The sequence below is a fragment of the Lygodium microphyllum genome, chromosome 14, assembly GCF_053477565.2.
Source record: "Lygodium microphyllum isolate KBCC chromosome 14, Lygodium_microphyllum_v1.1.10, whole genome shotgun sequence".
Lineage (NCBI taxonomy): Eukaryota > Viridiplantae > Streptophyta > Polypodiopsida > Schizaeales > Lygodiaceae > Lygodium > Lygodium microphyllum.
Window position 1 is genome coordinate 27218107 of NC_141148.1, and position 12090 is coordinate 27230196.

The window sequence follows — 12090 nt, forward strand, 5'->3', positions numbered from 1 at the left end:
CTTTCACAACTCACCAAGACAATGGGATGATAATTAAAAAAAGGGGACATGTGGAGCTTTCCATTGCCATGTCTATCACTCCACGCACACTCACACTTAGTCGCTACCTTACCTTATTTTACTTGTATGGTTAATAATCCCTAGATCAATGTTAAGGACTTTGGGTTTTCTTGGAAACACTTCAAGACTAGCTTAAGCAAGATGTATGAGCTCTAATCTTAGAAATAATAGTCAATCCTCTCTAATCACAACCCTAAAGTTGAAACTTTAAGTTTAATGCCTATCAATAATGTTTATAAGTGTATCTACTAACTCTTGAGACATGTATTTCCCACAATACCTCAAAGGATCTCTAAGCTCAAGATTGATGTGATTTTGCAACAAGGCACAAGGTCTATTTTTTCTATCATATAATACTTGCTCTACTCAAAGTTGGGTTTGAAGGAAACTTGCTATTAATCCTCAAGAGGGTCCAAGAAGATATTGTGCAAGCATTTCAAATGTTCTTGCATTGCATAGTTAAAGTGGATTTCCTTAAGACAACAATTTGCTCCAACTTTAACTCGAGGATTTCCTTAAGACAATCTACAGACACTCTGCACTCGTGGCTCTCACAGTTTGCACAATGGGCACATTGAGGTTGGCCCTCACAAACATTTGGTTGGTGCTTAAGAAGCATGGCTAGGTGAGGAGCGTGCTCGCAATGCAGTTGGACTTTTCCAAGAAGGCTTGAAGGAAAGAACCCTAGAAGATACAGTTGAAGATGCACTCCACTCCAAGCACCCATCGCCCCATGAACAACTCTAGGGGCATGTACAGGTCGAGCAAGTGTGTGAGCATGTCGAAATCTCTGGGTAGGTATAGCCACACTATATCTTGATGTGTGCATCTAGATGGAGCCAACATCCCGCAAAATTACGAGATGGTTTTACTAAAACAGTTACCTATCTACCCACAAAATTACAGGTTGCTTCTACTAAAACAGTTACCTATCTACCAGGTCAACACATTCACCATTCTATCAACGCTATCATTCTAGCAATCATCGTAAAGGCCAAGGTCCAAAAGAGTCGTTGAAATGCTCCTTGAAATGCTTCATCAAAGTGGAGAAAGTGATCTCAACCAAGCGACTACCTAAATACCTCACCCAACAAATCTACATCCATGACATTTTGAAAACAAAATAAACTAGAAGAAAAGGCCCATCAACGTCAATACTAGCCTAAGAAGAGCACAAACGAAGTATGTGGCAAGAAGAGAGAATTGCATACTGGAATGTATGATTACACGAGCAACATGATGTTCTCCAAAATGAAACAGATTCATTGAAAAACTACTGAAGAACCTCAAGGCATTTGAGAGATGCTTTTTATAATTTGCAACACAAACCACTGGGTATGCCACCTCCATAATACTATCATGTGATGGCACTTCCATTAATGCACTACAAATTGAGACCAAGTTTTTACCAACCATTCTCAAAAAAGATGAACCTCCCAACGGAAAAGTCTATACAATCCATATAATTCAACAACTCTCCACAGGCAGTGGCAGAAAACAACGCAAAAGTCTAAACAATCCATATAATTCAACAATCCATATAATTCAACAACTCTCCACAGGCAGTGGCAGAAAACAGTAAAGTACTCCAAATATGAAATCAATTCTCAACAATCAACTTAACCACCAAAGCATCTGTAATCAAGATGATGCTCAAATATGATAAGGAAAACATTAGAGGACCCAAAATCAAACACACAAGTGCTGCAATAAAAATTCTGAAATCATAAGGTTTCACTATGATAGACCATATAAAACTGCTATCCCCACAGCACAACCCACTTGCCAACCGAGTATATTCATGTTTCCCCCCCTTCCCTGCATTGCCTTCTACGTTTATCTTTGATCAGGTGAACACAAAGCACAGAACAAGCAGAGATACTACTTTTGTCTTACCTGTGCACTCCACCGCACATGCAGTCTTACAAGCACTCTTAACATAAGCATTTTAAAACGTTTCCTGATAATTTGAGAAAAACCGATAACCTGCGTGATAATCCAAGAACTTGATGAAGAAGCACATCATTTCAAATACAAAAGCTGGCTGAAGTAAAATGACAATCGAGTGAAGAACCATCCATGAAGTTACATAATACTGAAAGACCATGCTTGTAAAATGCATCATGGAATCAAATTGTCTATTTTTTGCAATCATTAAACACAAAACTGGAAGACTGAAATGTCGGTCATACTAGTGGCATATATTGGATAATAATAGTTCACTACGGTATTTGCAACAAAATTATTTTCTCTCTCATCTACTTATGCCTTTCGCATTAAACTTACAAAAAGTTTACATTTGGAAACATCACATCACATAAGCAGTCTGAAAAGAAACTTGGATACACAATAATTAACATGATTATGCTGTTGGAGGTGGATTGGATTGCATACAAATTCATCTCACAACCATGAATATACAAGGTGAAGCATTCATTTTGATACCCCACTCGAAATGAACGGATGTAGTGGCACAACAGCTGTTGAAACTTACCTCATTGTTTCTTAGTGGATCCAAATCCACCAAAACCCATCATTGCTGTCATCTCAGAATCGTCAGGTAATTCCTCTTCTTGTACCTTCTCTTTCTGCAAACACAATGCCACCACAAAATAAGAATACATCAGAAAAGGTTTTCATTTGATATCAATCTCTTGATATATCTTGGTTCCAATCTCAGCTAAAACAAGATCTCTAGAATCCCCTGAGAAAGCATTATCAAACTTTGACAAGTAATTACTGCATATATCAATTCACGCAAAGGTGACCGGGCAAGTTTATATTCACATAGCATCTGTCTCGAAGAACAGGTTTTGTGCATTTCCGCAGGAAGGATTGAATGGCTTTAGCAGCTAGTTTCCTTGTGCTTCCTTAGGGTAGAGTTCCCTGGTTTTCTCCACTGACTTGTAGGGAATTTCTTGGAGAAATGTATCTATTCCAAAGAATTTGAGTTTCAGTTGATGCAAGACTATGGTTGGTGTGGACATGGGAACCTCAATTTCTTGCTTTAGGGAGCAAGTATATCATCACAGAGTGGTTCATGATCGTATGAAAGGCCACAGATCGTGCTCATTTGGTTGGGTTCAAACTTGGTATGCTTGATGTCATGTATGTTGGGATAAAGGCCTGTTTGACCTCCGTGTAAAGTACACGCACATTATTTAGCTGTACATGTGAATGCACCCTTACGTGCCCTAAGTATAAATACATTTTATTCTTTGTGTACCAACACATTGTTGGTACACTCAAATCTAATCGTACTTTCACTCTCCCTCTCTGACTCTCTCAAACTGTCACTCTCACTCTTCTCGAACAAAGTCAGAGTGACAGCTTGAGAGAGTCAGAAGGCATATTGTTCCTAAAGGATTGTGAGGATGCTTTGCAAGAAGATAAACCCGCACTAATGTTTGATGTAGATTGGGCCACAATCAACAAAAAGGCTCTGGCTTACACTAAGATGGGTGTCACTGATGACATCTTGACAGACATTAAGGGTTTAGATACAGGTTATGCAATATGGGAGAAGCTGAAAACTACCTATGAGATCATCACCCCTGTTAATCAGGTGCATTTAATGTGCAAGTTGGTGAATATGCAACTCGATGAGTCAAAGCCCGCAGCTAAGCACTTGAGTGCATTTACAGGCATTTTAAATCACCTAAGGATGCAAATTTGGATTTTGAAGATAAGTTGAGGGCGATCTTTTTTATCATGACATTGCCTGACTCTTGGGAAACCTTGGTGGTTTCTCTCAGCAATAACCCTAATCTCTCATATGATGAGGTGAGGGGCTCAATCTTGAATGAAGAAATTAGACGTATGTCTAGTGGAGAAGGCAGCAACTCAGCTTATTATGTAAGAGCCAAGGCTGAAAAGAAAAATACAAATGCATGACAGAAAAACAAGAGCAAGAGCAAAGGAAAGAAAAAGAGTGAGATTACTTGCTATCACTGTGGTCGGAAGGGCCACAAGAAACCCGATTGCAAATATTACAAGAAGGAACAAGAGAGAGAAGAATGCACGAGATAAAAATAAGGCGGATAAGACACATGCATCTGAGGCAACCTAAGGCAAGGAAAAGACCAATGTGGCCTCTAGTGTAGTCATAGAGGGCTTTCAAATATAGAGGCTAATGTATTACGTGCAGTTGATTATGATGCCCTTATATGTCACATGTAGGATATGCAGATTACCGAGGCTCATGTGATTGATGTACTTTTGTCAGTTGATGATGGTGTCACTCAGACTTGGATTGTAGACTCTAGTGCCTCTTTCCATGTAGCTCCTTGCTTGGAGTATTTTGCTATGTTCAATGCAAGCAGTTATGGAAAGGTATATCTTGGAAATAACCATGCTTGCAACATTGAAGGGATTGGCATTGTACACTTGTCTTTAGACAATGGGCAAGAGCTTGTGTTGAAAGATGTCAGATATGTACCTGGCATTAAAAAGAGTTTACTATCTGTTGGTCAGCTTGACTTGCATGGTTACACTACACTGTTTGGTGGTGGATTGTGAAAAGTGAAAAAGAATTCTATGCTGATCGCAAAAGGAAACAAGAAGGGCACTTTGCATTGTTTGTACTGTCAAGCTTTGAATGGCAAGTTTCTTGCAGTTGCTGAAATTGGCAATCACTTGGAGTTATGAAATAAGAGATTAGGCCATATGAGCCAAAAAGGACTTGATGTCCTTGCCTCTCTAAAGAGAGTTGATGGAAAAGGCTCTAAACTTGACTTTTGTAATGAGTGTCAGTTTGGAAAGCAAATAAAAATTTTCTTTTACTTTGGTGTCTCTCATAAGTCCAATGTCTTGGACTTAGTACATTCTGATGTATGTAGTATGCCCGTGAAATCGTTGGGTGGTGCTGCATATTTTATCTCCTTTATTGATGACTATTCCAAAAAGATTGGGTATACTTGTTGAAAAAGAAAAGTGAAGTATTTGCTGTTTTTAAAACTTTTCATGCATTTGTGACCACTCAGACAAGTAGAAAGCTGAAGTGCTTGAGAACTGATAATGGGGGTGAGTTCACATCTACTGAATTCAAGTCTTTTTGTGACTAGCATGGTATTAAAATGGAGCTTACAGCTCCTTACAGCCCTTCTTCGAATGGAGTGACAAGAGATATAACAAGACTTTATGTGAAAAAGTGAGGTGCATGCTGTCCACTGCTATCTCCCTCATGAATTTTGGGGAGAGGCACTCAAAACCGTGGTTCACATTTGCAACCGCTCTCCAAACATGTCGTTAAATAATAGCATCCCTGAGGAGATTTAGTCTGGCAAATCGGTCTCATATGACCATTTACGCATATTTGGTTGTGATGCTTTTGTGCATGTTAGAGATGAGCTGAGGAACAAACTTCACCCGAAATCCACCAAAGGCATTTTCATGGGCTATGGTGGTAAGGGTGAATTTGGCTACAGAGTGTGGTTACCTCAGTCCAAGAAAATTATTCCCAGCCATAATGTTGTATTTAATGAGGCAAAATTGCTAAAACATACTTTGGCCTCTAATGAAGATATGAAAAATGTCAAATTTTAGAGTTTGCAGCCACCTATTACTTCAAAAAATGAGCCTCATGGTACTGTACCACAAGCTAAAACTGATGATCAGCCAGTTATTTTTGAGGCAGATGATGATGGACAGCAAATAGGAGCACAAGGAGATCATGGACAGCAAGATAGACTTGCTGATTATGAAAATGCAGGTCCTAGTAATGAAAATGAAGGTGCTGTACAGCATGAACACCATACTGAAAATGGCGTACAGCAGCCCATAAATGTTGAAAACAACATACCTCTAGATATAAACCCAGTTCCTGAAAATGTTGATCATTAGGTACATAGGTCTACACGCGTAGGAAGGCAACCACATAGCTTTGACCCCTCCTTGCATTATGTAATGCTTACAGATGAGGGTGAGTCTCTTACATACAAAGAGGCCAAGTCATGGGAATTCAATAGTAAGTAAGAGCTAGCTATGCAACAAGAGATTAAATCTCTATATGCAAATGATACTTGGGATCTTGTGTCGTTGTCCAAGTACAAATGGGTGTACAAAGTAAAGACAATTGATGGGAAACCCAAGTACAAGGCAAGATTGGTTGCCAAAGGGTATGCACAGAAGGAAGGGATTGACTTCCAAGAGGTCTTCTCACCTATTGTGAAGATGACCACTCTACGTGTGCTTCTTACTCTCACTGCTATATTGGACTTAGAGCTATACCAAATGGATGTAAAAACAGCTTTCTTGCATGGTGACATTGATAAGGAAATCTACATGAAACAGCTCAAGGGCTTTGTAGTTCCTGGAAAAGGGCAGATGGTGTGTAAACTAAAACGCAGCCTGTATGGGCTAAAGCAACCACCACAGCAGTGGTACAAAAAGTTTAATACTTTTATACTATCTCATGGGTTTACACACAGCCACGCAGATCATTGTTTGTACATGAGAAAGGATACAGATGGCAGCCCCATCATACTTGTTTTGTATGTGTATGATATGTTGCTAGCAGGGAAAAGAAAGACTAGCTTGGATGCTCTCAAAAATCAGCTGAAATCAATCTTCTCGATGAAAGATTTGGGGAATGCAGAGCATATTTTGGGCATGAGGATTTGTAGAGATAGAATGCAAAAATTGTTTTTTTTATCTCAAGAAAAGTACATTGACAAGGTACTGGACAAATTTAACATGGCTGAAGCTAAGCCTTTTGGAATACCCTTACCTCCTTATCTTAAGCTTAGTAAAGCCAACGGCCCAAATGATGACGTGGAAGCAAATGCTATGAAGGGAGTCCCTTATGCATCAGCTTGTGGCTCTCTTATGTATGCTATGTTTGCTACTCATCCAGACATTGCTTATGCAGTGGGAGTTGTTAGCAGGTTTATGTCAAATCCTCACAAAACACATTGAGGACTGTCAAGTGTATTCTTCGATACCTAATGGATACACAAAGAAAGTGTATTTGCTATGGGGAAGGTGCACTTAGTTTGCAAGGTTATTGTGATGCAGACATGGCAAGTGACTTGGGCACTCATAGGTCCACCAGCAGTATTTCTTTACAGTTGTTGGTGGGGCTGTTTCTTAGTGTTCCAGGTTGCAAAACATCATCCAACAATGTATGCATGATGATAGCTGGCATTAATGGCCATGATGACAGAATTGAGACATGGATAGTTGAATAAATGAGCCCTAACATTGGCATGTTTATGACAATAATGAACTTCTCAATTAGTGGAGCAAGTACAAAGTCATGCTATATTGATATCTATTGATATGATAAAGGTGTTCATTGCAGATAATACAAGAACCTAGACTAGGGTGGTGCCATTGAGGCATCGAGTTGCCATGATCTACATGCCGATGGCATGGCACCCATAAAGGCATCACCAACGCTAAGCTAGAAACATAGAAGCTAAGAATAATAATAATGACATGGAATTATCACGTGTTCTTGATGCTGATTTCGATAGAAATGTGACAGAAGCACTCTTTTTTTTTTCAAGAAAAGAAAATTCTATTAATAGCATCTCAAAGGAAAACCCATCGAGGGAAAGTATAAAATACGAGGAATTCTATAAATAGTGCTTAGACACATCACAAATGCAATGGTTGTGTGAACATCCAATCCGGTGGGCTACAAACTTCATCATCATTGACATGGAGAAAGTATTCCAAGACTTTCTCAATGAGTACAGAGAAAGCCATGATTCGAACTAACTACTTGCTACAAGAGAAGTTGCCTTGTGTTTGTGTGTGTGTGTGTGTGTGTGTGTTGATTTTATCATTAATATACTCTTTTAACTTTTATCCATGGCTCATTGTTCTTTTGCCAAAATTGTTTGTCCGATCCACCATCCATCACCCACAAGAGTTTATGAGATCTGTGCAATGAGAAATACAAGATGGGATTGATTTCATAAACTAATCTATGATGTTGCACGTGTATTGCTTCCTCTTTGGAGCAACAAACAACAACAACGAGCTTGAGGAGGACTTCAAGGAGAACACAAAACAAATCACAGGTGGCGACTTTGACATAATGAGAAGGATAAAGAATGATTTGCTAACATTTCACAATCGCTCTCACCATTTTGGCCAATCCACAACTAGGCTTTGGGCAACACACCTAGTTTTCAATCCATATCTACTATCTTGAGAGTTAAATATTGATTTCTACCTAACCTTGATCTCTTGAATTCGAAAAGAAACACATCAACATTTGTGTCTTCTCACAAGATTGTAGCTTTAGGCCTTGTAAAAGAAATCGAAGTATATGAGCTCTCTTTCACACAAAGAAGAGAAACAAACTCAAAGCAACCCAATTGTAGCACCTAATGCTCTATCATTCCAACCTCCAACTTTTTGAAAGGCACTTTTGTTCCCTTGAAGCTTCACAACTTAAACAAGGACAAAATTGAAATGGAGAAGGTGCATGACATTCCAAAAATTACATAAAACGAGCATGGCATCTACTCTATGCTTTACAAGAAGCTATCAACACTAGTCTATCACAGGCGTGGACAAAGCAGGGTCACATGGCACAAGCATAGCTTTTCCATATAGCAATCATGCATCATGTGAAGATGGGTATGATAGTATGATTGAAATGTGATTCAAGCCTTGGGGCTGAATTATACATTGCCTTAAATTCAATTCTAAAAATCAACAAAAATGTATCTAAAGTAACTACGATAACAACCTAAATAAAAAAGTAAAATTTCATTATTTCAACAGCTTTAGATTCTACAAAATAGTCACTACCAATAAGGCTTTCAATGATCAAGACATAACATTGATTTACCAAAGAAAATTTAGACTTTGATTTCAAGTCATTTGAGTCGAGACACAATTAAAGCACCAATGGTAGGCAGCTGCTCTGCACACACCACCTATTTTTAATTAAAATATCAAGTTTTGGTGCTTTTTTAAGTCATTTCTATCCCCCAAAAGTGATCAAGCTTGAAATTGGATATTATACTCTGGATTTCATACGTTTTTCATATGTCTACATAAGTCATTTCTCCCTCCTGAAAGTGATCGTTTGAAATACAATATCATACTCCGAATTTCTTACGTTTTTTATATGTCTGCATTAGCAATCATACGAATATGATAAAAACTATGCACCCAAGTATGTTTTCTAAGTTTTGTAATATCTATGCATATTGCAACTTTGTTACTTGCTCAACGCTCATTGTGTAACTCAAAGTAAGCAAGGCAAAGAATGTGAGAATGACAATACCTTGGACTTAACCAACTCGATCAATTATCACCATGAAAATTAGGAGAGAGAGAGAGAGAGTGAGAGAGAGAGAGAAGTTTACAACATATCGAGAGGGGAATCAGCCCCTCCCCCTTTACAAAAGTTTGTTGAAAAAAACCATGGGCACCAAGTGCATGAACCATATACAAAAGGGCCGCATTGCTACAATTCTGAAAATTAGGATTTTGAAACCCTAATTTCTACAAACTCGGGCAACAAGCTGATTTACTTCTTTAGTATCTAGATTAGATCAAACTAAGTAAAAAATGTTTCTTGGATGAGAGATAGATAAAAGAATACAAAGAATATGGCTAAAATTTCAACATGAGAGCTTATTCCAAATATAAGAAAAGATCTCCAATATATAGGTGTGGAGCTTGGGTGCTCAATAGTGAAAAGTAAAGGCTACAAATGACAAGTGTTTGCTGAAATTGATAGCTGTAGGAACCTCAAAATGACATGTCCTCTTCTAGATACTATATGTCACTTTTCTAGAGAAAGTAACTTCCAAACCTTCTACTCTAAAAATCTCTCAAATGGTTAAGAATTTGAAATAGCTACTGATGATAAAGTTGTTTCTTGCAAAATTTCGAAACCTTTGACGGAAGTAGAATTTCCATTTAACCAACTTTTAAAAATAGTAACCTCCTAAATTTTAGGAGTCGCCAAATTTAGCTTCTAAAAAACTTCATTATATAGGTTCACCAGTTCATGGTTTATTTCTTCAATCATGAGCATTTGGTTTTACTTTGTTAAACTACTCATTATATGGGTTTCTAGTCAATATATTATCTAAGTATAAAAGTCTTAGTCGTCTCAGTCTTTTGGTCTGACCACCCCCAACTAAACTTTTAATTTCTCTTGGATATCTCATCAATCACAACCAAAGTACAATTATAGGGCGTTTTGGCCATTGGCCATCTTTAAATAGAAAGATGAACATTTAATTATATTTTGAAACACTTAAATAATACAAATCACCTTTCAAAGTCCATGAGCATCAAATTAATTTATAATCATTAAGCCAATATATATTGGTAACAATTGATATATAAAAAATTTATTGAATCCCTCCCTCTAGAATTTGATCTTGTCCTCTAGACATTGCTTGAAGTATTTCTAATCCTATAACTTCTTCATAAGCTATAAGTATTTCTAGATAGTCTTAAAAAAACTCTTCTAGCATCCATTTAAAATCTAAATGAAAGTAATTATATTTTGAAACACTTAAATAATACAAATCACCTTTCAAAGTACATGAGCATCAAATTAATTTAAAATCATTAAGCCAATATATATTAGTAACAATTGATATAAAAGATTTGTTGAATCCCTCCCTCTAAAAATCGATCTTGTCCTCTAGACATTGCTTGAAGTATTTCTAATCCTATAGCTTTTTCATAAGCTATAAGTATTTTTGGATAGTTTTTAAAAAACTATTCTAGCATCCATTAAAAAACTATTCTAGCATCCATTTAAAACTTAAATGAAAGTAATTTTTAAATTTCAAAAGGACTTTCCTAGAAATGTTTCTTTCTCGTTTTCTGATCATATAAAAAACTATTTGCTTTGGTTGAAGTATCTTCTCATGTTCATCAACTTCAAGTGAATCCTCTATTATAAGTTCCAATAGTAAAAGCCTTTCATAATGCTTCAAAAGATAGATATAAAAAGCATTGTGAATTCTCCAACATTCTGAAAGTTGTAACCTCGAACAAACATCATTAATCTTCTCAGTGACTCGAAATGGCCCATAATTTCTTACTGTGAACTTAGTGACTTGGGTTGAAGACCTGTTAAAGCTTCTTAGATAAGCTTTGTCAAATTTCAGCCACACCCAATCTCCTCCTTGTAAAATCAATTGTGTTTGATGTTTATCTATTGTTTTCTTTTGTTTTTCTTGAGATCTTTGGATAGGTCATCTAACTTGGGTAAAAATGTATCCATATCACGAACAAACAGAGCTTCTTAGATGAGCTTTGTCAAATTTCAGTCACAGACAATCTCCTTCTTGTAAAATCACTTGCGCTTAATGCTTATCTGTTGTTTTCTTCTGTTTTTCTTGAGATCTTTGGATAGCTCATTTAACTTAGGTAAAAAAATATATCCATATCACCACAAACTCATCGGCATGAAATATCATCCCCTTGGTTTTGAAAAAATGTAAAAAGAGTGATTTTTTATATATGATCTCAAATGATATTGTACCTATAGAAGTATGAATTGTATCATTATAAGCATATTCTACCAAAGGCAAATAGTTTTCCCATTGTTAGTTGGCTTCATCGCAATAACACTTCAGTATATCCAATATTGTGAGATTAACTATCTCACTATGACCACTATGACTATCTGTTTGAGGATGATAAGAAGAAACAAAGTTAAGCTTCGTACCCAAATTTTCAAAAAGAGCTTGCCAAAAGAGACTAGTGATTCATAAATCTCTATTACCCATGATGAATTGTGATAAACCATGATACTTAAAAATTTATTGAATAAATATTCTAGCAATATGTTGAGACATGATAGTCTTGATGACTGGAATGAAATAAGCATGTTTACTAAGCCTATCAATAAGAGTTCATATGCCATCATTATCGTTTTATGATTTTAGCAAGCCAAAAATAAAATCCATAGCAATGCTTTCCTAAGGTTGGCTCAAAATTGATAATCTTTTGACACACAAGATATTCTTTGATAAATTGTTCAATGTCTCATCAAAGACTTAGCCAAAAAAAATAGATTTCAAGTACCTTGGTTCC

General features: G+C 36.9%; 1 protein-coding gene across 2 annotated transcripts in view; it reads right to left on the minus strand.

Moving 5' to 3' along the window:
- Positions 1-1746: 1746 nt before the first annotated feature.
- Positions 1747-12090, minus strand: part of LOC148025430 (C2H2 and C2HC zinc fingers superfamily protein) — a 115002-nt gene continuing 104658 nt past the window's right edge. Inside the window, exons 10-12 of one of the 2 annotated variants that reach the window (XR_015693095.1) lie at positions 2555-2648; positions 1957-2046; positions 1747-1878 (exon numbers count right to left, since the gene is read on the minus strand). Coding sequence is in view for 1 of the 2 variants with exons in the window: in XM_087692558.1 (XP_087548684.1) it covers positions 2556-2648 (93 nt within the window). In the remaining variant the exon portion in view is untranslated. Of the gene's footprint in view, positions 2047-2554; positions 2649-12090 lie in introns of both variants that reach the window. The other variant, XM_087692558.1, reaches the window with a different exon arrangement.